This window comes from Dromiciops gliroides, chromosome 2, assembly GCF_019393635.1.
Source record: "Dromiciops gliroides isolate mDroGli1 chromosome 2, mDroGli1.pri, whole genome shotgun sequence".
Lineage (NCBI taxonomy): Eukaryota > Metazoa > Chordata > Mammalia > Microbiotheria > Microbiotheriidae > Dromiciops > Dromiciops gliroides.
The window spans coordinates 593,472,687-593,499,488 of record NC_057862.1 but is presented as its reverse complement, the minus strand read 5'-3'; the positions used below and the strand labels follow the sequence as shown (position 1 = coordinate 593,499,488).

General features: G+C 35.9%; 1 protein-coding gene across 15 annotated transcripts in view; it reads right to left on the bottom strand.

The window, feature by feature from the left end:
- Positions 1-23,164, bottom strand: part of CCDC88A (coiled-coil domain containing 88A) — a 155,218-nt gene extending 132,054 nt beyond the window's left edge. For all 15 annotated transcript variants that reach the window (XM_043982300.1, XM_043982301.1, XM_043982302.1 and 12 more), the window contains exons 1-2: positions 23,027-23,164; positions 22,811-22,911 (exon numbers count right to left, since the gene is read on the bottom strand). In XM_043982300.1, the coding sequence (XP_043838235.1) occupies positions 22,811-22,911; positions 23,027-23,089 (164 nt within the window). In that variant the 5' untranslated portion in view covers positions 23,090-23,164. The remainder of the gene's footprint in view (positions 1-22,810; positions 22,912-23,026) is intronic.
- Positions 23,165-26,802: the final 3,638 nt, after the last annotated feature.

The window sequence follows — 26,802 nt, the reverse complement described above, 5'->3', positions numbered from 1 at the left end:
TATAAAATAATCCACAAAAATAATCCATTAACAGGATATAAAGTAATCCACAAAAATCACAAATGTCAGAAAAAAGAAATGACATTCAAAATAATTCCAAAAAGTATAAAATACTAGGGTGTTAAATTACCAAGGTACACAGAAAACTTATAAAAAATAGTTACAAAATATTTTTTACAAAAATAAAGGAAGAATGGGGCAGCTAGGTGGTGCAGTGGATAAAGCACCAGCCCTGGATTCAGGAGGACCTGAGTTCAAGTCCAGCCTCAGACACTTGACACTTACTAGCTGTGTGACCCTGAGCAAGTCACTTAACCCTCATTGCCCCGCCAAAACAAACAAAAAACCAACACCAAAAGAAAGAAAGAGAGAAAGAAAGGAAGGAAGGAAGGAAGGAAGGAAGGAAGGAAGGAAGGAAGGAAGGAAGGAAGGAAGGAAGATTAAAATAACTCAAAATAATTATGGATACATTAAAAGAAATGACACTATGTAAATTAATCAACAAATCTATACCAACCAAGCCAGAGATTACTTTTAATAAATGCAGACAGAATTACTTTTATTAAATGTAGACAAATCAATAAAAATCGTTTAGAGAAAAAGTCAAGTGTTTCAGGGGACACAATGGAAAAAAAGTAGGAATGAAATCTGATTTTGAGATTTAGATTGCAAATTGTATTTACTATAAAGCAGTAAGTAACCATGAAAACTATTTGACACTGACAAAAACAAAACAAAACAAAATAGGAAAATAGATCGGTGATAAACAAAGAAGACCTAGAAGCAAATTAATACAGTATAGCAGGGCTGAGTTGTTAGGTCAAAAACTGAAGGTACTCCATGTAACTGCTAGGGAAAAAAATAAAGCAATCTGACAGAAAATGGGTTTAAACCAAAATCATCTCTGCATTATTTTTTTAAAGTCAAGTCAAAATGATCCAAATCCAAATTTATTTTTTGTTTTATTAAACTTCTGAGAATGAGGCAAACTTTACTTTTTTAATGAGTTTGTTCATTCTCCACTTCTTCATATTGTCAAAGCTTCTCTACATTTACCCAATCTTTCCTCTTCTGCTAAAATCTCAGAGGTGAGTTGGCTTTACTTTCAAAGGTCCATCTTTTTGTGTCCTTGATCCCATATCTTCCCGTTCCCTCTTAAACTTCAGTCTCTCCCTATCTACTGACTACTTCTTAGATGACCAATAGACATGCTCAGATCTCCTTTGCATTAAAAAGCTCCATCTTCTATGGCTAAACAAGGTATGGTATATGATTGTAATGGAATATTATTGGGCTCTAAGAAATGACAAGCAGGACGATTTTAGAAAAACCTGGAAAGGCTTACATGAAGTGATGTATAGTGAAGTGAAAAGAACCAGGAGAACACTGTACATAGTAACAATATTGATTGATGAAGAACTGTGAATGATTTAGCTATTCTCAGCAATACTATGATCCAAGATAATCCCAAAGGACTAATGATGAAGCATACTATTGGTCTCCAGAGAAAGAACTGAGAGTGATTGAACACAGATTGAAACATGCTACTTTCATTTTTTGCTTTTATTTGAATCTTATACAAAATTACTAATACAGAAAAGTTTTACATTATAGTACATGTATAACTATGTCTGATTGCCTACTGCCTAAGAAAGGGGGGAGGGGAAGGAGGGATGAAGGGAGAGAGTTTGGAACTCAAAACTTTAAATAAAAATCTTTTTAAAAAATTAATTTTAGGGGCAACTAGGTGGCGCAGTGGATAGAGCACCAGCCCTGGAGTCAGGAGGACCTGAGTTCAAATCCGACCTCAGACACTTAACACTTACTAGCTGTGTGACTCTGGGCAAGTCACTTAACCCCAAATGCCTCACTTAAAAAATAATAAATAAATAAATAAATAAGTTTTTAAAAGTTTCACCTTTGGGGCAGCCTGGACTTGGGAGAGCCTGAGTTAAAATCTGACCTTAGACATTTACTAGCTATGTGACCCTGGGCAAGTCATTTACCCCAACTGCCACAAACACAAAACAAACAAAAAACCCTCCATTTTTTAAGGTGTGATGCAAAATTAAACAAGCAGAACCAGGAAAACATGTTATACAGAGACCACAATAATGTAAAGGAAAACAACACTGACAGACTTCAGAACTCTGATCAATACAGTGATTAATCATGAATTCTGAGGCAATGGCTCCTGCCACTGGGCAGAAAGAGTGTACATATTTTCTAAATATGGCCAAATATTTATTTCACTATACGAACTATTTAAAAGGGAACTATATTTGGAAGAGTCATTGGGAAGCAAAAGTGATGTTAAAAATAACAATAAAACTTAAAAAAAAATAACCCTTCCTTTTTGATGTTGTTGTTCAATAGTTTTCAGTCGTTGTCCAACTCTTTGAGACTCCATTTGGGGTTTTCTTGGCAAAGATACTAGAGTGGGTTGCCATTTCCCTCTCCAGTTCATTTTACAGATGAAGAACTGAAGCAAACAGAATTAAGTGATTTGCCCAGGTCACACCGCTAGTTACTGTCTGAGGTCAGATTTGAATTCAGGAAGCCCAGTACTCTATCCACTGTACCATGTGGGTGGCTCCTACCCTTCAAGTTATTTTCCTATATCCATTAGATTATGCGCTGCCATAAATTGTAAGCTCCTTAAGGGCAGGGACTATTTTTGCCTCTTTTTGTATCTCCAGCACTTAGCATAGTGCCTGACACATAGTAGGTGTTAAACAATCATTTATTTACTGAATATCCCTCTTCCCATTCACACTATTAATTTCTTAAAGTATCCTGCATTTGGTGTTCCCATTTCCTTCTCTGTTCTTCAATTCTTTTTAATATTAACTTAATCTTAATAATCCACTAAACTGTTCTCTCAAAGGTCACCAGTGGCTTTTAAGTGCAATGGCCTTTTCTCAGTTGTTAATACCCTAAACTTTATAGCAACACAAAGTCTGATATTGACTGATCAACAAGTTTCTCTTGGATATTCTCTCCATCCTTGATTTCCTTGTCACTGCTTTGCTCTACTTCTCTGAGTCATCTGATCAGTTTTCTGGATCTCCTTTTCTGGTTCCTCACCCTTACCCATCCCCATCCCCATAAGGCTATATATCCTTGTCACTTCCCTCCAAATGATTTCAAAACCTAACAATTAGCATCTAGCATAGTACCTGCACTCAATGTTGGCATTTAAGAAATGGTCATTTATTGATTGACTTAGTCTACTTCTATGGGTTCAACTGTAATTTCTACATGGATCATTACCAAATCACTGTCAATTTTTTTTTACTTTCATATCCCAACTACCTAAAATAGTGCTCTGTATGCAGCAGGCACTTAAATGTTTGAATTAAAAGTAATTTCATTTGCAGAAAAGACTTTTTTTCCTAAAATGAACTGTTAAATGATATGCACATAAACATATCAAAGGATACTCAAGTATCATATCTTTTCCAAAAAAATGAATTAAAGGACTCTAAAATCTAATTTTATAAAGTAGAAAATAAAAATGATCCATTGGCAAATAGCCTACTAATGCAGGACAAATATGTCTAGAAGTCAATAGGCAACATGGCAGTAAAATATGGCTCCAAGCAATTTTGCATTTAGTAGCAACCTACTTATGACATGTTACATTAATGTCAACTGAGACAAAAATAAATAATTGAATTATCCACTACTATACTCACTTGTTAACAATTGGCCTAAAAAACATTAAGAGACTAGGTTGAAAAACAAAAATTGGTTGTTTTAAAACATTAACACTTTTTATTTGGTTTTTGTGCAACTAAGAATCACATCTCTATTTATTCAATGACTAGAGTCTATCAGAAAGAAATCTGATAGCTTTAATGGTTACATATTTAAATCTAAATAGCCTGAAAACCAATTATGCATCCTCTCATACCATCTGTTCACCACTGTCACTTAAAAACTATGTACTGTGCTCTTAAGATTAATACCATTAAAATTTTGACTAATGGAATAATTTTCTGATTTTGTTCTTAAATGTTAAAACATGTTCAAGCTATTCTGTAAAACAACATGTAAAATGTACATTTTAAAACTGGAAATAAACCTCTTTTTTTTACCAATATTAGTATTAATAGAATATTTGGTTCAGGAAAAACATCCATTTTTTTCAAAACAAAATGATATAGAAAAGGAACAAATTTTCTATAAATAGCTTAAACAGACAAATTTCACGTGCACCATTCATCTAATACAACTGTCACAGACCAAAAATGCTGATATATACATCAAAATAATACAGAATATAAGAGTAGTGTTTTAAATATTTACATTAGAGAATTCCTTCTTATTAACTATCTCTGTAAGGCTACCAAAATAAGATATACATAAAAATCAAATAAAACATTTTATAAATTCTGACAGATTCCTGACAAAGAGAATCACAAGATAGCAGAGTGAATAGGAGCAAAACAACCTAGCTCTCTCACAACTACTCCAGAAGCCTCAGGACACCAGAGAAAGGGTCTAGCCAGAAAAACTTGACCAAGAGCATAACTCAGGATATTCTTTTAATTTGAGGACAGAGGCAAGCCTGGAAATACTTGAGGATGGAGCAGTGAACCCAGTGAAAGTAGAAAAAAGACTTGTCCAAGATCTAGCCAGAGAGGCCGAGAGCCTACAGTTGTGACGCTTTGACTCCAGTCTGGGGTTTAGGAACCTATGGAGAAAAATATAAGAGAAAAGAATCGAGGGAAAGAGACAATTAACTGTCATTAACCATGCAAATATGAATAGAATAAATTCACCTATAAAACTGGAAAGAACTGCAGAATAGAACAACATTTCATTTACAAGAAGCACATAAAGCAAAAATATTCACAAAAATTTCACATAAGATGCTGGAGCAATATCTATTATGCTTCAAGTAAACTCAAAAATCAGTAACAGCATTTATGATCTCAGACGTGGTAAAAGTAAAAAAGAGAGCAATAATAAAATACTTTATGCTTTAAAGAGATGTACCATAATAAGTCATTATTGATATTTAATATATATGAACCAAATGGTTTTTATCAATAACATCAGGGGTAAAGTAAAAATGTCTATGATCATCCTTTAATATAGTTCTATAAACACCAGCTATAACAGTAATAGTTAAAAAAGAAATTGAGCAAATAAGCATAGGCAACAGCTGCAGCAAAGTCAAGAAGAATAAGGATTAGTAAAAGGACACTGGATTTGGCAACTGGAACTTCGGAGAGAGCAGTTTTGGATGATGAAGTTGCAAGTGAGATTATGAAGATTTGAGAAGAGGACCCGAAAGCACCAATTGAAGATATCAGCCTTTTCTAGTTAGTCAAAAGGCAGGAAAGATAGGGGATGATGATAGCAGGATAGAAGGATCAAGTGAAGGTTGAGGATAAGGGAGACATGGACATGTTTTTAGGCAATAGGAAAGCAGCCAGCAGACAGGAAGAGATTGAAGATCAGTAAGAGTAAGGATGGCATGGGGAACACTTTGCTGGAAGAGACGGGATGGAATTGGGATCACCTGTACAGGTATGGAGGTTTTCAGTGGCAAGGACAAAAGCTACCTATCCATGTGAAACAGGGGTGAAAGAAGAAATAGTGGAAGAAGGCACCTGAGTGTTTTGAGATGAGGCAGCTAAAAAAAAAAAAAAGAAAAAAAGAAAATGAAAAGGTGGCACAGTGGATAGAGTACTGGCCCTGGAGTCAGGAGTACCTGAGTTCAAATCCAGCCTCAGACACTTAACACTTACTAGCTGTGTGACCCTGGGCAAGTCACTTAACCCCAATTGCCTCACTTTAAAAAAAAAAGAGAGAGAGAGAGATGAGGCAGGAGAAAAGGGAACTCTTGGCGAATGGCCTTTTTTTTCTGTAAAGTATGAGACAAGGTTTTTGGCTGGAGTTGGGGGGAGCCAAGATGAGACTTCTGAGAAGGAATGAAAAGGTTTGGAATAGCAGCTATAGTGAATGGGAGAGTGAGTTAAGAATTCCCTAGTAGCAACTGAGTGCTCAGTTGAGGTTATGAAATGAATTTGTAGTGTACCCAGTCAGAATGGTTTAGTGATTTTTCTCGACCTTCACTCAGCAACACATGTGTAGGAGTCAAAGTGATGAGTGAATGGTGACAGAAATCTAAGGATAAGATGTGGCAGAGCACAATCAGTGAAATGATGGACTCGAGAAAAGGACAACATAGAGATAAAGCAATAAAAATCAATAAAATGGCCATCTGTTACAATTATTAAAAGTTATTTTCTCTGTTAATTTATTTCCAGTTGTTTTTTTAAAGGAAACTTTTCTTTGAATTTCAAAGAAAAATATTCAGTCAACCTGCTAAATGAAAAAAAAAAATTCTAGGAAGGGAAAAATCAAGATCTAACCCTTGAACAGTATTTCAGATTAAGAACTAGAAGAGAACCTAAACAGCCATATGATCCAATGTATACCTAATTATAAATCTCTTCTACAATTCCATTCCTCATTGAAAAAAAATTATCTTGCATTATTTTATATGTATTGTGTATATACCCCTGAGCACAGGGACTATTTCATTTCTGTCTTTGCATCTCTAGCACCTAACACAATGAATAAATGTTGGCTGATTATTTTCATGGAGCCCAAATTCAGGTCTGGATAAATTTACTAACCTATATTCTAAAAAACCTCATACTGGAATACTATTGGTCAATTATAGGTGTGGCATTCATTACCATCCAAGGAGAACCAACATGTTACAGACATGCCCTATGCAGCAATCAACTGCCCATGAAAGGAAGGTCAGGGTTATTTGTTACCCTAAGGGAACAAAGCCACTAACCGAAAAAAAAAGTGGGTAAGAGTCTAGGACTTTCTTTAGAGAGTGTTCAGTCCAAATAAATTATGGGGATTTAGATAAATCCTCCACAAAGTCCGAAGAGAATGTATGTCTCTTCATAAGTACAGTCCTGACAAGTGACCAGCTTGCTTTCTGAGGTCAAGGCTAGTTGAAACAAAGAAAAATCAAAACCGTCTTCAGCACTGTGTAACCTGCTTCCAATTCTACAGTGAGGGGGACAGAGTAACAGAAAAGCAGGCAGAGGGTACTAAGAATCACACCGTTTTCTAAGAACTGGAAATCAAAGGAATGAGCATCAATTTGGCAATGGCTCAACAAGCTGTGGTATATGATAGTAATGGTAAGAAATGACAAGCAGGATGATTTCAGAAAGGCCTGGAAAGACTTATATCAACTGATATATAGTGAAGTGAACAAAACCAAGAGAATGCTGTGCAGTGACAGCAATACTGTTTGATGAAGAACTGTGAATGAATGACTTAACTATTCTCAACAGTACAATTATCCAAGACAATCCCAAAGGACTATTGATGAAACATGCTATCCACCTCCAAAGAAAGAACTGATATTGACTGAACACAGACTGAAGCATGCTATTTTTCACTTTCTTTTTTTTCTTTTATTTAAGTTTTCTTGCACAAAATTACTAATATGGTAATGTTTTACATAATCACACATGTATAACCCATATCTAATTGCTTACCATCTCAGGGAGGGGAGAGGAGAAGGAGGGAAGGAGGGATAAAAACTGGAATGCAAAACTATAAATAAAAATGTTTATTACAAAAAAAAAGAAACACCATTTTTAGGCCATTCATACTTTCTAATATGTCTGTTGTTACTCTAAGTGTGAAATGCTTGTCCAATGACCAAGAAGAAAGACATACCACTGGAGTGGCTGAGTTATATAATCTTTATTTTCTTATATTCTGCATCAAACACCAAAAAAGAAAACATTGCTATTCAAACAACAAAGCAATCTCTATTTCACAATACTCACTTTATTTTTTAAGTGCAGAATAAATTTTACATATTCCTTTCTAAACTGTCCTGCTTGCCTGTGCTTCCTTCTGAACTTCCTTCTATTCTATTCTATGCTTTTAAAAAAAAATGTTACAATGGCCCTCTTCTGGAAAGACATCTCTACTGCTAGCCCCCTACCCTTAGCCTTCCTAATGGGTCTTTCCAATTTACCAAGAGAAAGAAGAAGGGGAAAAAACTATCTGTATAACAATAAGCAGTCAACCAAAAGGAATGCATCCTACAGGAACCAAAAATGCCACTAAATATACCGCTATACCTTGATGATGATCCAAGACAATTCATTCCAAAGGACTAATGATGAAGCATACTATCCACCTCCAAAGAAAGAACTGATGTTGACTGAACACAGACTGAAGCATGCTATTTTTCACTTTCATTCTTTTTTCTTTTATTCAAGTTTTCTTATACAAAATGATTAATGTGGTAATGTTTTAATCATTGCACAAGTATAACCTATATCTGATTGCTTACCACTTCAGGGAGGTGGGAGGGGAAGAAGGGAGGTGGGAGGAAAGGGAGGGAGGAAGGGATAAAATTTGAATACTTTAAATAAAAATTTTTATTATTAAAGAAAAAGAATGAAGGACAAACAGTTCCAAGATCTTTTTTAGAAGTTGCCAGGCCTTATGTATATGATCATGACTATAGTTCTTGGTATTTGAACTGATTTTTTTCCTCTAGATTCTTACAGCATTTTTCTTTGATACAGATGATCTAGATTTTGGCTATGACACTACAGAAAATTTTCCTTTTGAGTTTCTTTTCAGGTTATAAGTAGATTCTATCTTCACTCGGCCCTCTGGTTCTACTACATCTGGACCATTTTCATTTATTTCTTGAAATAGATACCAGGTTTGTTGTTATTTTAAAATTATGGGTTTTGGGGGGGCAGCTAGGTGGCGCTGTGGATAAAGCACCGGCCTTGGATTCAGGAGGACCTGTGTTCAAATCTGGCCTCAGATACTTGACACTTGCTAGCTGTGTGACCCTGGGCAAGTCACTTAACCCCCACTGCCCCAAAAACAAAACAAAACAAAAAACATAAAATTATGGGTTTTTATCCCAAAGAGATCATGGAAGAAGGAAGAGGACCCACATGTACAAAAATATTTATAGCAGCTCTCTTTGCACTGGCGGAAATGAAAGGAATGCCCATCAACTGGGTAATGGCTAAACAAGTTGTGGTATATGAATGTAATGGAATACTATTATGCTATAAGAAACGATGAGCAGGAGGATTTCAGAGAAACCCAGAAGGACTTACATGAACTGATGCTGAGTGAAGTGAGTAGAACCAGGAGAACATTGTACACAGTAACAGCAACACTGTGCGATGATCAACTGTGATAGACTTGGTTCTTCTCAGCAGTGCAATGATCCAAAATAATTTCTAAGAACTCATGATAGAAAATGTTCTCCACATCCAGAAAAAAGAAAACTGGATTCTGAATGCAGATTGAACCATACTCTTTCCACTTTTTGGCTGGTTTTTTCCTCCTTTTTTGAGGTTTTCCCTTTGTGCTCTGATTTTTCCTTCACAATATGACTAATGCAGAAATATGTTTAATGTAATTGTACATATATAACCTATATCAGATTGCTTTCCATCTTGGGGAGGAGGGAGGGAAGGGTGGGTGGGAGAAAAATTTGGAAATAAAAATCCTATGAAAACAAATGTTGAAAACTATCCTTACATGTAACTGGAAGGCTATCCTTAATAGCCTTTATTTCCTCTTTTAACTCTGGCTTCATTTCTTCTAGATATTAAGGGAAAGAAAGGAGAAGAAAAATGGGGACATTATCTCACATAATCAAAGTATGTAAGTAAAAAACTATATAAAGAGGAAGGGTTGGGAGATCAGGCAATACTTGAACCTCACTTTCTTTTTTTTTTGAATCTCACTTTCATCTGAATTAGTTAAAGGAGAGAAATACACACACACACACACACACACGCAACAACAAAGTGTTGGGTACATAAATATATTTCACTCAACAGGGAAACAAGAAAGAAGAGAAGGTAGAGGATAAAGGAGAGGGAGTAGGTTAAGAGAGTAATTAGTCCTCATCAAAACAAACCCTAAGGAGGGTGGATCTCAAAAAGGAATTTAAGAGAAAAGAAAAAAGAAAAATGTCAAGGTAGCATTAGCAAAGAAGTTTGTTAAAGGAGTATCTTAAATCAGTTCTTGAAAGAAATAACAGGAAATAATACAATTTATCAGGAGGTCACTTTTCTGGCAGTTTCCATTATCCAGAATACAATTGAGAATATACAAGGTAAACCAGAAAAGTCTCTAAACATCCAAAATAGATGTCATAAAATCCATATGCTGAAGCTTTATTTACATAAAATCCCCAAGACTGGTCATTTGGAGATAATTTACTCTATCTAATTTCATACACAATTTTAGTAATCTTTTTATATAATTTATTTTTCAAAAGTTTGTTGCCATATGGAGACAAGCTCCAAAAAAAAATCTGTCAATAATCATTAGTATTGAGGCAAAAAATGCCCTAGTCATCTATATTCTGAAGGCTTCACTGTATTTCAATTAAGTACAATTATTGATATGTATAGTAAAGACCCTGGATCATCCAGAAAAAGTCAAGTTATATTAAGTATACTCTTTTGAAGGAAGCAGAGAAATCAAATTTATAAAAACGGTTCCAATTTTTTAAAAAAGATTGTTAAAAGGCCTCAGCTTCCAGTGTCTTAAAAATATACTTAAATGAAACACCTCATTCCCTTAGTAAAAGTGAAAAGTAAGGGATTACAGAGACTGAGAAAGAGGAATAAGGAATATATCCTAGACAAGGGGGAAAATGCAAGGATGAGAGCAAGAAATCAATGTTGTGTGGTAGAAAGAACACTGGATTTTGAGTTAAAGGACTTCAGAATGAATCCTAGTTTTCCCACTTACTATCTGTGTAGTACCTTGGAAAAATCATTTAATTTCTCTGAGCTTTAGTTTCTTCAACTTATAAAAAAGAAGACACTGTTATTAGTCCATATAAAATTGTCTATTCAGGCTCTAAATATTATGATTCCTATAAGAAATTCCTACACATTCCTCTTAAGAAAATAGTAAGGAAATCATTTTCTATTCTAAGATTGCATTCAATCCTGGTTCAAGTGGAGAGGATATATACTAGGGAATAAGAAGTCAAGTTGGAAGAATACCAAGAATATATAGTGAAAGGAAAGGCCTTAAATAATAAGCTAATGATTTTTGTTGTGATTCAGTAAGTGATAGAGTAATAATGTAATACAAAGGATTTACATAATGAAAACTAGCACAATGCTTTCTTTGTATATAAAATATAGAAAACTATTTGTTCAATAAATAAAACAATTCTTGAGGAAAGAAATCCTGGCAGGTATGAATGGAGCTAGAAAAGATAAATCAATTGTAGTAACCCAGGCAGGAGTCTAGGTTGTAAACTAAGGGTACAGTTTTTGAGTTAGAGAAGTTTCTAACCCAAGAGAAATATTGAAGAAAAAGATCAGCATGATTCAATGACTAAATGGATATGGAAGTATTAAAATTTTGACTTTTAATCAAAGCAAGGTTGCAAGCCAGAGGGAAATGGGAGTATGATGTTGCCACTTGCAATAAATAAGGGTTTGGAGAAGAATGACTATTTTAGGGACAATGATCTGTTTTGGTATAAGAAGTTTCAGCAGTACAATTATACAATTGGAAAATCTTAAGAATTCACAGTTACAAAGGAGCTTCCTTACCCCAAACCATACCTGAACAACAATTGCCCCCCACAGTATATACAATACACATAATCCAGCCTTTGCTTGAAAACCACTAGTCAAGTCCTTGTGTACCCACCACTATTCTCTACTACATCACAGGGCAAAAACAATTCAATTTTGAATATTTATTATCAGAAGTTTTTTCTCCTAAATGGAACTTAAATTGGCCTCTGTAAGGTCCACTATTCTGCTCCCTGTTTTGCCCTCTGTGGCCAAGAAAAACAAATCGAATCCCTCCTTCCTCATGACAAGTCATCAAAAACATAAAGACAAGCAACATGTGACATGTATTTCCTTCAATATTTGCTTCCCCAGGTTAAACGCCTCCAGTTCCTTTCCTGATTCCCCTAAATGCTAATGCCCTCTCTCCCAAACAGCCTTGTATTTAAGTACTTAGAATATATTTATTTATTCATTTTATACTTATGCTCTTTATATACTTGTTGTCTCCCTATTAGAACATAAGCTCCCTGGAAGGAAGAACTGTTTCATTCTTTGTACTTTTATCTCCAGTGCCTATGTGCCTGGCATATAGGGGATGTTTAATAAATACCTGTTGACTGATTAAACCAAATCTCATACAGCTTCAAATCAAATCGCTTAAGCATCTTGGTTCTTCTCTAATTTATTACTGCCCTTCATCAAAAGTAGCATCCAGACATAAACACAACATTCCAAATGCAATTTGATCAAGACAAAATATAGCCAAGACAAACATGTCTCTGGACCTGGACACTATGCTCTTCAATAAACCATAAAATGGATTTAAGCTTTTAATGTCATTTAAGAGGGCAGCTCTAAAAGGCAGCTAGAGATATAACAATGAAAAAAAAGAGTTGGGTGGAAGATGTAGATTTAAGAATCACTCAAAGGACATGAAACTCTCTGCTTGCTCAAAATATTTTTATAGCATTTTGGGGAAGTTAATGACTTAGAAATGAATCACTTGGTGTGAGAAGTCAGACAGAAAAAAATATCACAGGCAAAGAATTAAAATACAGAAGTGAACAAACACATTTAATGAACACAAAGTTGTAGGGGTATGGAAATTCCAAAAAAATAATCCTCAAAATGAGTCAAGGTAAAAACAAGATATTATGTCCAAATGAATTATTAATAACTTAAGTATTATGTATATGCACTAAATAATATAGCAAATACATTCAAAAGCTGACAATAATGAAAAGTGAATTATTTATTTTTAATTTAAATTTAACTAAAGTTATTAATAATCAAGAATAAAGATAAAAAACCAGAATATGTTAAATCAATAAGAACAAATTAATAAGCAGTAGATAATTTAATAGAAAAAGGCACAAAATATCCCTTGTTTTATAGTATATGTACAATATTTTGAAAATTACCATATACTTAAACTAAAAGACAACTTAAGCAAGGCTTAATTTAATTTTAATTTTTTTGTTGGGAGAGCAATGAGTGACTTGCCCAGGGTCACACAGCTAGTAAGTTTCAAGTGTCTGAGGCCAGATTTGAACTCAGGTTCTCCTGAATCCAGGGCCAGTGCTTTATCCACTGTGCCACCTAGCTGCTCCCTTAGGCAAGTTTTAAAGAGAAATTTTATATACTGTATTCTCAGTCTACTATGAAATAATATTTGAAACAAACAACAATAAAAAATCTGGGTTTAAGAAGAAATTACAACTATCATAGCAGACATTTTTTGAGTTGGAAATATAATTTAAAAGCTGCCTGTCAGGTTCATTATGTAATAAAGCTAAAGCTATTCTGAAAGACAAACTTAAGAGTGTTTATGAGAGGGAAAGGAGAAATAAAGTAAAGTCTACATCTGAAACAATAAGAAAAAAAACAAAGTAATGGGCCAAAGGAAAACAGAAAAAAAGGAGGTGAAATGAACAAAATGGAAAAGCAATAAACGACAAAACAGAGCTAGTTTTTTTAAATGCCAAGAAAAGCGATAAACCATTAGCAAATTGAATCAAAAAAAAAAAAATGAGCTCATGTGACCAAAATTAGAACTGAAAAAGGAAATTAAGAAAATTATCAAAATTATTGTGTAATTCTACATAAATGTAACTTTTTTAAAAAAGAATGAATATATACAAAAATACCAAGTCTAACAATACAGGAAATAAATAATTTAACCAAGACCAATCTCAGAATAAGAAATCAGTCAAGTTGTTGTCAGATTACCCAATAAAAAAAGAAAAGGGCCAGATGGCTTCATAAACAAATTTTCAAAACCTCCAAGGATCAATGCCTATGTTACCAAGACTGCTTCTATGCTGCAATGACAGAATGCTGTTCTATTATATTTATAAGCCAAGTATGGTTTTGACACCCAGACCTAGTAAGGAAAAACATGAAAAAAGAATTATAAATCAATCTCATTAATGAACAGGAAGAGAGAAGGCAGATATCCAGGCAACCAATGTTCCTTGTGTGCAACTCTAGTACTGATGTTGATTAAACTGAACACTAAAAATTGACAGGCCAATTTGGAATTATGGTTAAAAAAAAAAAAAGCAATAATGTCCACACCCTTTGTCCCAGAGAGCCCACTTCTAGGCCTATACCATAAAAATAAAGGTACCCAAAACACCAAAACAGTCCCAGCAACATTTTTGATAAAGCCAAAACTGGAAACAAATTCATCAGGGGATGAGCTAAACAAATTATGAATATAATGCAATATTATTGTGCCATATGAAAGAATATGAAGAATTCAAAAAAAGAGGGAAAGTTTTATATGGACTGATACAAAGTGAAGTCAGAGGAACCACAGAAACAATATATACAAAAACCATAAGAATGTAAATTAAAAGAATGATAAACATGGAAAGGGGAAAAGGACCCACATGTACAAAAATATTTATAGCTGCTCTTTATGTGGTGGCAAGGAATTGGAAGTTATGGGGATGCCCATCAATTGGGGAATGGCTGGACAAGTTGTGGTATATGAATACAGTGGAATACTATTGTGCTGTAAGAAACGATGAGCAGGAGGAGTTCAGAGAAACCTGGAGGGTCTTGCGTGGGCTGATGATGAGTGAGATGAGCAGAACCAGAAGAACATTGTACACAGTATCATCAACACTGAGTGTTGATCTACTGTGATGGACTATATTCTTCTCACCAATGCAATGGTACAGAAGAGTTCCAGGGAACTCATGATGGAAGAGGATCTCCAAATCCAGGAAAAAAAAAAATAACTGTGGAGTATAGATGCTGAATGAACCATACTATTTCTTTTGTTTTTGGTGCTGATGTTTTTCTATTTTGAGGTTTTTCCTCATTGCTCTGATTTTTCTCTTATAACATGACTAATGTAGAAATGTTTAATGCTATTATGTGTATGTATGTATGTATGTATACATATATATATAAATCTATATCAGATTACCTGCTGTCTAGGGAAGGGGGGAGGGAGGGAGAAAAATCTGAAATTGGAAAGCTTGTATAAACAAAAGTTGAGAACTATCTTTACATGTAACGGGAAAAAAATAAAATACTTTAGTAATTTAAAAAAAAGAATGATAAAAACGAAACCGCAATTAGGATGCCAGACCTCTTGTCAAACCATGGTTGAATTATAGCCACAGGTTAACTAAAGATACAAGAGTTTAGAAAAAGTCAACAAAAGCATGCTATGAAAATAAATTAGCTCTATGGAATATACAATAGTTTTGTATAGCTTACTATTATTTGTAAATGCATATATAGCCTTCTTGTTTGTTTGTTTTGTTTTTTGGATTTTTTTGTTTTTTATTTTGCAGGGCAATGAGGGTTAAGTGACTTGCCCAGGATCACACAGCTAGTTAAGTGTCAAGTGTCTGAGGCTGGATTTGAACTCAGGTCCTCCTGACTGTAGTGCCAGTGCTTTATCCACTGTGCCACACAGCTGCCCCCTATATAGCCTTAATATCAGTAAAATTTAGAATAAACTCATGTATGTAAAAAAAATTTTTTTAATTAAATCCTAAACTGCATACTAATTATAATCAAGTCTGGCCTGAGAAAAAAGGTGAGAAAACGTACATCCTCTACAGAGGTGATAGGGATCAAGATTTTGTGCTAGTCTTAAAAGCTATCTAGTAAAATCTCCCTATTTTATAGACGAGGAAAATGAAGCCGTGGGAGGTTAAGTAGCTTGTCCAAGTTCACAAAGGTAACTAAGAATCAACCAGTCCCTGGATGCTAAGTCCCAGCCCTCACACCCCTGTGAGTATATGCCTCTCTCTAGCTTATATTGATAAGCCCTTCCTAAAATGCATCACCCAGAACTGAACATAATACTCCAAATATAGTCTTAACAGGGTACAAAGAGGTTTTATCACCTCTTTCATTCTAGTCAAAATGTATTTATTAACATAGTCTTGAGATCATATAAGCACAGAAACTGCCTTAGGCAACAAACACTAGACCTCCTTACCAGGTGTAGCAGCAACTCATTTCCATTACAGTGAAAGATAATAGAAGATTATGAACAGTATCATAAAACAGAAAAAGTCAGAAGGGAAAATAAATCTATAGAAAGCTTGTTGTCAGACCCAAACGAGCCACATGACTCCAAGATTCAAAATTAAATTGATGAGGGACAACAAATAAACTGAAAATTAGACATGAACATTTCTATAAATCTAAATATTCTTCATAATAAATGACATTTTATCTGTTGTCTCCAATGTACTAAATTTAGAACTAAGAAAGGTATTATTTGGAGACAAAGTCAGGAAGGGAAGCTGGATCATACCAATTATACATCAAGGAAATCCATCTTGGAGGGAATACAATTTTGAAAATATTAAGGGATCATTTAAAAAATCCAACCATTAATGATTTATTAATTGCTTATCATGTGACAAGTACTGTATGAGAGGAAATATCAAAAGAATTTTTAAAATCATACTCATTATTATCCCAAAAAGGGACTAATAAGGGCAAAAATTACATACACACACCCCACACACACACATCCCTCCCTTTCTCATCTTTGTAAAATTTTCTATGAGAATGACCTATACAGGTATTGAGGGTATAGATAATGAAAATATGAAAAGAAAAAAGGTAAGCTTCACAATTTTCTATAACAGATCATATTATTTCAGTTAAACACCTGCCTGAAAAGTGCACAGATACAAAATCTTTTATGTTTTTTATGATGATCGCAAAGAAGTATCTGATTAGGCCAGGGGTTCTTAATCTTTTTTTTTGTATGACAGACCCCCTTCTCAGACTAATGTTTTTAAATGTATAAAATAAAATGCAGAGTATAAAGGAAACCAATTATATTGAAATAATTATCAAAATATTTTTTAAAATAAGTTCATGGACCCCCAGTTAAAAACTATTGGACTAATCCAGACTGACTATTAAATAGGTCAGTCTTTAAGACTCTCTTCAATAGTTTTTCACACCTCTAAAAAATTTGAGAAATACTGTATTAAATTATTTACTTGAGTCCAAAATTAAGATCCTTTAGATAACACTGAGGGAAAAACCTCAAAACTTTTTACAGTTAACATAAATATATTATTACCAAAGTAACCTTTTGAGTTATAATACAGTATGTTTAGATATTATAATTAATAGTCATACTATTATTCACTAAGGTTGCATCATACCCACCAGATCTTGTCCTGCTACTTTCTTTTCTCCCCCACCTATTTAACAAACATGTTATTAAGTTGCACCAAGTTAGCTGCTAGAAGAAAAAAACCTTCATAGGTTCATCTTAGATTGAGAGCTGGAAGGGACCTCCCAGGTGGCCTTGTTCAATCTTCTCATTTGAAAGGAAGACACTAACCCAGAGTCACATAGATAGTAAGATTTGGATCCAAGTCATCTTACTCCAATGGCGCTGTTCTTTCCTCTGTACCACAATGCACACTATTAGGACATGAAAGATATTTAGAGAGGGTGTTCTACTAATGTCTCCATTAGTGTTCGATTTTTTTTTTAAGTCAGAAAAATTCCTTATTTTTACAACTCAAATCAGCTGTTCTGGTAATGTGGCCAACCATTCATTCTGGTTCATGATGCATAAAACAACACGCGTTAACAATTATCACAGGTATATCCTGAACAGAGTCCAAATCACATAATTCTCTATAAATGGCAAAGTTTCACACATTCTCCTGTTTGTGAATAACATTTATGCTGATTCAATCAAGATCCAGAAAAGGACTCCTCAAAAAGGGTCACAATTATTCAACAGAGATTTGCCAAACAAGCGAAATAGGAAAAAAAAATAGATGAAGAGATCCCATTGCCCAGACTATCACATGCAAATGACAGGCAGCCAACTGAATTAGTTCATCAGTGTATATATACCTTAGATGCTGCAGATGGACAATGAGTCGGGACTAAATTTAAAGAAGAGAAAGAGTTTAGGCTAGATTGCACTTAGGAAGCTGTGAAGCATTTTCAATGATGTTGTACTCATCTGTGAGATAAAAACCCATTTTAACACCAATACTCTTCCAGTGATGATACATGGTTGTGAATTAGGAAGCATCACAGTCTCCAAGTAAAAACTTTTGAGTGCTCCAAAGACTAATCACAGAAGCTCAAGAGTTGGAAACCCCATTTTACAGAAAAGAAAACTGAAGTCCAAAAAGTTACATGATTTAGTCAGGTAGTATAGCCCAAACCTAAATAAGAATCTCCTCTATGACACACTCAAGAGGTGGCTTCTGACATGTCTTTATAGCCCCATATGCTAGAACCCTGCTTAGAAACCTAATAAATACTTACTGATTGGCAGGTAAGGAGAGAGAACTCACTAGTTCTTAAGACAGCCCATTCTACTTTGTGACAGTTTTATTAAGAGGTTCTTTCTCATATCCAGCCTAAGTAAGTCTCTTAGCTAGTTCAACTCACTGCTCCTAGTTCCTCCCACAAAAACCATAAAGAAGCTGATCAATTCTTCTTTCACAGGACAGTCCTTCAAATTGTGAAGACAATTATTATGTCCCATCTCCTCCCTCCTAGCCCCACAAGTGTTCCCTGGGCCAATGGAAGCAGCATCACACTGCCAGATATGACTTGCACACACAAAGCAATGTAAAATATATTATCAAAACAATATGATAGGGGGCAGCTAGGTGGCACAGCAGATAAAGCACCGGCCCTGGATTCAGGAGGACCTGAATTCAAATCCGGACTCAGACACTTACTGGCTGTGTGACCCTGGGCAAGTCACTTAACTCTCACTGCCCTGCCCCCCCCCCAAATCTGGAAAAAAAAAAAAAAACCACAGTAGAAATAGTAGGCTGATCATGTCACAATAAAAGATGGACTGGTACCCAGACTCTGCAATGGACTAGGGCCTAGAGAATGTTAAAAGACCTATCTGAAATTATCCAGCATTATTTAGGTATTCAATAGAGGATTTTGAGCAGGGCATGAATAAAAATTATATAGAACTAGAAGGTATAGATTGGTGGAAGTCAGTACAATTAGAGAGAATATCCACATTAATGAAATCCCAGATCCACTAAAGTAAAAATCTTGTACAAAGATGATTACAGAATGACATCTCTAACAGGATGATGATGATTTTCTATTTTAGGATCACTGTCATATTTTTTCTTTAAATAACAATGAGAAAAAAAGCAATCAGTTATAAAGGCAGGAAAATACCTCCACAAGATGTAGTTAGCTAATCACTCCAGTTCTCCTAGTAGCTTTTAAGTAGAAGAAAATTCATGCCATGTCACAAGCTTTCACAGGATTTCATTTGATTTAGAAACTACTTAATGAATTCTATGTTTCACCTCTGCACTTGTTATAATTCTAAGTAAGTGAACAGAGAATACTAAGTAATGAAGGCAATCAACCATATGGATCACCATATCCAGTTAACGGTTCCCTCAAGAAATCCATCTTTTTGCTCTTAATATTTTATATTAAAAAACAGCACCCCAAGCCACTTATTTTATCAGCATCCTTAATGCCATTAACATATGTGTAATATGAAGGTAGTAGTTAAAATACCATGGCATAGTTCTTAAATTACAGTAGTGTGTGTGTGTGTGTGTGTGTGTGTGTGTCACAGAATGCAAAATACAAATGGCAACCATGAACAAAATGCTGTAAAAATAGATACTAAACAGCTAATTGTCAAAAGTAACAAAAGAAGTTTATTTTAAAAGGCTGTAACTGAAATGTTATCTAGAAATTAAGCTGACAGATTTGATTTAGGTTACTACATAAAGAATAATATCTAAAATTTCAACAGACTAATACTCAATTTAATATGTTAATCAGGTCCTCAAAAACAAAGGAATTGGCAAAAAATTAATTTCCAAAGTAAACGAGTTAAACTAATGACTAAAACAAATTTGTACATAGTTTACTATGTAGTTGTAAATGTCAGAACTCTGGGAAAAAGGCAGAATTTCCTTTTTTTTGTATATGTTTCCATTAAAAGACAAGATCTTTAAAACAATATCCATTATATGAATTATTAAAGCAGAATTTAACACACTAGAAGCTTTATGTGGGGAGAATATTTAGAGAAATTGAGAGGTGGAACTGAAAATACAGAAGCAGATTTGAAGAAACTGAGGGTTAGGAACAAGCTAATCTCCAAAAAAAGACTACTAGACACTATTTTGAAACACCATCTACTTAAAATCAGAGACAAACACAATATAAAACTATGCTCAAAACTAAAAATAATCTCCAGTGTCTCTTGACACTGCAGCTAGATTTAGCAATGTGTGAAAATTTTTTTAACAGAAGAGAATTTAAAGTAGAAAAGAAGTTATAATTTTAAATATTTCTAGGTTTTAAAACACTTTTCTTAAACACAACAATCATGTTTCAGTTTCCAATGCAAGTATTCAAAATATTACTCTTTTTAAATGCTCCAGTGAGGCAACATAAGGGGAACAAATTCTGAGTATCTTTTGTCATAGCCACCCTTCCTGTCATGTGTTTAACTTAATATAGAACTGTCTTTTAGTTATCCTAGTAAATTACTTCAATAGTTCAATATTATAAAACTTTGTAATTCTGAAAGAAGTCCTGTCAAAAAGATTGCCATCAACTAGATAAAAACTTAAGTGGAAAAAAACCAACACAAGTGCATAGATGAAATATACATTCAACAGTTGCTTATGGCTATTTCATCTTCTATCAGGCAACCTTGAAAATATGCTTAATTCAAATGTTTTTTATCTGATTCTCAACATCTTAAGTGCTTTAGAACTAAGTATTCTTCAAACATCTATCTTTATAAAGTTTGTATCTTTAGTTCCCACAAGTGTGCCTGGCACTTAAAAACAACAACAAAAAAACCAGAACTGTTATTTCATTGATATAGGGAACTCCCAGTTAAGAAACTAATTTTACCAATGCACATTAGCACTTTGTCTGCAATTTATAGAGTTGTCTGGCACAAAGTAGGCCATTAATAAACACTTGGTTGAAATAGTTATGATGTTTAATAAGGAGTGAATTTTTAAAATGTTATTATATTATTAGAAAATTATGTAAAAATTTCAAGTTCTGCAAATAAGACAACTTGGGGAAATATTAAACAGTCCACTAACTTTGTAACTAGAGATATGAAAAAACAACACAAAAATTTACTTTAGGGAAGGGTTTTGGTTTTTTTTCCAGGGCAATGGGGGTTAAATGACTTGCCCAGGGTCACACAGCTTGTGTCAAGTGTCTGAGGCTGAATTTGAACTCAGGTACTTCTGAATCCAGGGACAGTGCTTTATCCACTACACCACATAACTGCCCCAGGAAAGGGGTTCTTAACCTAGGGTTCACAAACTTGCATGGGACAAAATTACATCTTGATTTCAATATAATTTTTTCAATTTTATGCATTTAAAAACATTATTCTCTGAAAAGTCTATAGGTTTCACCAGACTGCAAAAGGAGTCCATGACACAAAAAATTTAATCACTGACTTAGAACATGCCTATCAAATATACTGAAAAGTTAATCACTATACTGTTTTGCAGATATGATCTACTACCTTATTTTATGCATATAAGCAAACTAAAAAATATCCAAGTTGTCATTCTTTGGGAAATTCTTACACATCAAAAATGTTAAATGTCTTGATGTCAAACAGTCCAATTGTCATGTGCTAATATCAACTCCCCTTGGTAGAATGATATTACACTTTGGCCAAAACTTAAAACATTTTCATTTTTGGCAACCTCTGTTAAAAGACAAAGTATACACATATTATTTAATGATGAAAATAAAGTGTTGTTTTTCTTTTATTCAGTTAAAAGTGAGATTTCCATAATCAGCTTCCACTATAGCAACACACTTTACTGCTTAATACAATATAGAATGAACATAAGAAACAAAAGTTTTAAATGACTAAGTCATATTTAGTTCAATGCAAACATTTAATAAGCACCTATTACACTTCCAAGGCATTATGCTTGGCTGTGTGGACATAAAAATGAAAAACTACTGGGTCCCCTTCTCCAAGAGTTGTGTCTACTGAAGAACTTGGTATCTACTGGCTGTCATTAAAAAAAAAGGCTTTGTGCATCTAAAGCTTCAATGGTCCCCAAAATATGTATCCTCTCAATAAATATGGTAGGAGCTCACAGATTTTATAAGCTTCTTCAAAACTTTTAGAATCACATCAATAGTCCCCACTGGTCATATCTATTGTCTGAAATTCTATCTTCTGAAATCTGTTCTTACTTTACCAGATTCAAAATTTGAGTCATTTCTTTGTAATTGTAAAGGTTCAAAGAAAATATCCTTGCAACAAATTCATGTACTTTATATGAAATCTGTTTTCTCCTTATTCATTCCACCTTTTTTCCAGAAAGTAGAATGTATTTTGTAAGGGTGGGAAGTTATTAGCTACATTATGATATAGTTTGGATTTGATTTTCAACATTTAAAACAAACATGGAGCACTACATTCTACTTGCTGAATGTAAATTTTCGAAATAATGATAGTCTATTTCACGTTACAATTTTTAAAAAATCATACCAATACACACAGATAACATAGATCATTCCCTTCAAAGACCAATGTTTGGCCACATGGACCTACCTGGACATAAAGCTGTTTCAAAGCCTAACATTAGTTCACAATGTTGTGGGGTTTTTTTTAAATATTTGTTTTTAACCAGAAAAGAAACGTCTGGTGAAAAAAAAAAAAAAAAGAAAAAGGCACTTACATTTGTAGCATGACCTGATTCAAGAATACACCATCCACCAGGGCTACATATTCATCCAGATTGGTCCCACTTCCTGCAGCCAGAGGTCCAAATGTTTTAACCTAAAATATAATGGCCTTCATCATTACACTAACTCCCACCTCCATCTCTGCCGCAAGATGCATCCCTCCCACCCCCAAAACGAAATGTGCCAACGGGCACCAACGTGCCACTTACCCAAGTGACCAAGGGACTGGACATGAACTGTTCCAGGAGTGGAGTAAAAATTTCATTCTCCATCTTACAGATGTGTGTATGTTGTTGGGTTGGTTTTTTTGTTTTGTTTTGTTTAAAGAACTAAACACAATTTGGGGGAACAAAAAAGAATATTCCAAGGGAATTGGTGGAAGGTCGCTAATTCTTTTTTTTTTTTTTCCCCAAATGAGCAGGAATCAATGAAACCCCATTTCCGCAGAGGAGCAGAATCTCATGGTGGAGAGGGAAGCCCTCTCTCTGCTCAAAGAATCAGAGAGAAACGATCGCGGACCCCGGGGGTCTGGCTTCAGCAGCCGCCAGCAGCCGCAGCCGCCGCCGCAAATGTCTCTACAGGGCGAGGAGGGGCAGAAAAAAGGCATCTGGAGGGGGCTGGGGCCGAGGAGACAAAAAGCCCAACGAGCTTCCCCGGTTTCGGGAGGAGACCCTCCAGGGAAAGCTCCCCTCCCCAAAAAGAATCGGCTCTCGACGTGAGGAAGCGCCCGACGCAGATGCCCCGCCGTCCGCGAGGGTTCCGCGAAGGCTCCGGCCCCGACTTCCACTGCCGAGAGCTGGAGGAGACCGCAGCGGGGAGGGGAGGGGAGGGGAGGGGTCGTACGGGGCCGCCGAGCTTCCCGGGCCGCCGCCGCACACCAGTCAAAGGTAACGCTGTCCCCCTTCCTCCTCCACCGATACCATGTCTCCTCCTGCAGCCCCAAAACCTCGTCGGCTTCCCCTCTTCCCCTTCCAGGAGAGGGGGCTCGACTGCGCTGTGCTAACCCCGGGCCCTCTTCAAGTCTCCCCGACCCCGACCCTAGTCAGGCTCGGAAACCCAGGGACTAAATCACGGCCGTGCCCACCCCCCAACCGCCGCCGCCGCCGCCGCCGCCTCCTCTGCTCCTTCAGGAGGAGCCAGAGTAACGGCTCCCGAACCGCAGAGCCGCATCACACTCTGAAGCTGCTTCACACACACCCCCCGCCCTCACTCCAAGCCTCCCTCCCGCGAAAGAGAACGCGCTTGCTGCCTCCGCGTTCGATATCCTTCCGCCTACTTTCCTCTCTTTCTACCCCTCCCCGCGCCTAAGCCTCTGGATTGTGGGAGAAGAAAACCGCTGCATGAGCGCGCTCCCGGAGCTAGGCGCGCTCCTCTGACTGCCGCCGCCCAGATCCAAGGGAGAGGTCCGGGGAGCGCGCGCGCGCTCACGCGTATACTGCAGCTGCTGCTGCAGTCCCTGCTTGCTGCTTCAGTCAAAGGAGGTGCCTAGGGGGACTGGGGGAAGGGGAAAGGGAAGGGGAAGAAGAAGAGAAGGAAGGGGTTTTTCTGTGTCTCTCTCATCGTCATCGGGATTTGTCCACTCCTCACTGACTTCCTCGAATTGTAAAAGAGAAGACGAACCGGTTTTTTATTCTTTATTATTATTATTATTTTTTAGAAATGAGAGATGCTCAGCCTGGTTATAGCTTAATTTGATTTCATATGTGCATGGAGTTTACCCCCACGAAATGGATATAATAAGACTCTTCAGTGTAGTAAATACCGAAGTGATTAGAGCCACGACCCTGTTTTTTGGAGCCAGCCCCCACAGGATTTCATTTTCTTGAAAATTACAAGTGAAAGGAACAGAAATTATATAGCCAAAACCATGTTTTAACACCATAGTAATTCCCTCTCAGGCTGCCTATAACACCATGGAAATAAGAATCCAGACAGTCATTCTTTGTACAGACTATTTTCTCATTTAAAAAAAAAAAAGGCACCACTGAGAGGAAGCATTTGGGAATAGTCCAAGTTCCACGATAGATTATATTTTTAGTCTTAAAACTAGTTTCCACCTATACTACTGAAAAACAGCACTAATCCCTTGGCTAAAACTTTTTCTTCTCCTAACTTAGACTCAAGGAAAAGAGACAATTTCTGGGGAATGCCTTTGGCGGGTGGGGGGAGGGGGGGAAGATATAAAATCAGAGACAGCATGGTTGGGGATTTACTACCTGAGTTATAGATGTGTGTATATATACAATATGTATATATATATATATATATATATATATATATATATATATATATATATATATATATATATATATATATATATATATATATAGCAAGTCACAATTTCCCTGGGCATCAGTTTTTTCATCTATAAATGAAACACAAGCATATTTTAAGCCTTTACTATGTGCTAGGCACTGTACTAACCACAAAGAAAAGCAAAAACAATGCAGGCCTTCCGGGAGCTTACATTCTAATATAGGAGATATATAAATAAAAAGCTAAATGTAAGATACACAGAATATATGGAAGTTAACCTTGGAAAGGAAGGCACTAGCAGCTGAGGGGTCAAGGAAAGGCCCCTTGCAGAAGAGAGCATTTGAGCTGTCTTGAAGAAAGCCACAAGTTCTAATAGGCAGCAGTGAAGAGAAAGACCATTTCAGGCATGAGAAACAGCCATCAAAAAGACCCAGAGACTAAGATGGAGTTTCATTTAAGAACAACAGCAAATGGGCCAGAATAGCTGGATCATAGTGTGTGTGAAGGGGAATAAAATGTAAAACTACAAAGGCAGGAAAGGGCCAGCTCGCGAAGAGCAACAGAGGACTTTATATTTGATCTAGGAAGCAACAGAAAGTCACTAGAGTTTAATGTATGGAGAAGTGACTTGGTTAGAACTCTACACTATAGGAATATCACCTTGGCAGCTTCATGGAAGGTGCATTTGAGTAGGAAGAGACCAAGTGCCTCAACTAAAGTGGTTGTTTTAGAACTGGATGTCCCATAGGTATCTTTTTTTGTTTTTAAAGTGAGGCAATTGGGGTTAAGTGACTTGCCTAGGGTCACACAGCTAGTAAGTGTTAAGTGTCTGAGGCTGGATTTGAACTCAGGTACTCCTGACTCCAGGTCCAGTGCTCTATCCACTGTGCCACCTAGCTGCCCCCCCCATAGGTATCTTAAATTCAACATATCCAAAACAGAACTCATTATCTTTTCCCTCCCTAAACTCCACCCCTCTTCCAGACTTTTCTATTATTGATGAGAGAAACACTATCCTTCTAAACATCTAGCTTTGCAACCTCAGCATCACCATCAGTTCTTCACTCTTACTTGCCCCAGATATCCAATTAGTTCCCAAATCTTGCTGTTTCTATTTCCATAATATCTCTTGTGTATATGTATACATATGTGTGTGTGTGTGTGTGTGTGTGTGTGTGTGTGTGTGTGTGTATATATATCCCTTTTTTCCACTCACGTAAGTTACCACCCTAATCTAATTTAGGCCTTTGTCATTGCCTCCTTTAATTTTTGTAATAGTCTACCAATTAATATGTGTGAGATGTTGTGAAAGTAGAAATTTTCCTGAATGAGCAGTGGTGACCTCAACAGTAATGGGGAAGTTCAGAAGCGATGAGGATTTGAGGGGAAGGATAATGAGTTCAGTTGAAGGGGTTTGGAGTAGGTACCTCTAAGGTCCCATCTAGGTATAAAGTTACAGTGCTAAAAATATTCTTCACTGCACCATCATGAAAGAGAAAATTCAGTGACAAGTCCCTATCAAGGAGGAATTGCCAGAAGATGGCGGGGTTCTTCAGATGCTTATTTGTACATGACATTGTGCTGATTACATGAAGCCCCAAGACATGAGCCTCTTTTTTTTTTGTGAAGCAGTTGGGGTTAAGTGACTTGCCCAGGGTCACACAGCTAGTAAGTGTCAAGTGTCTGAGGCTGGATTTGAATTCAGGTCCTCCTGAATCCAGGGCCAGTG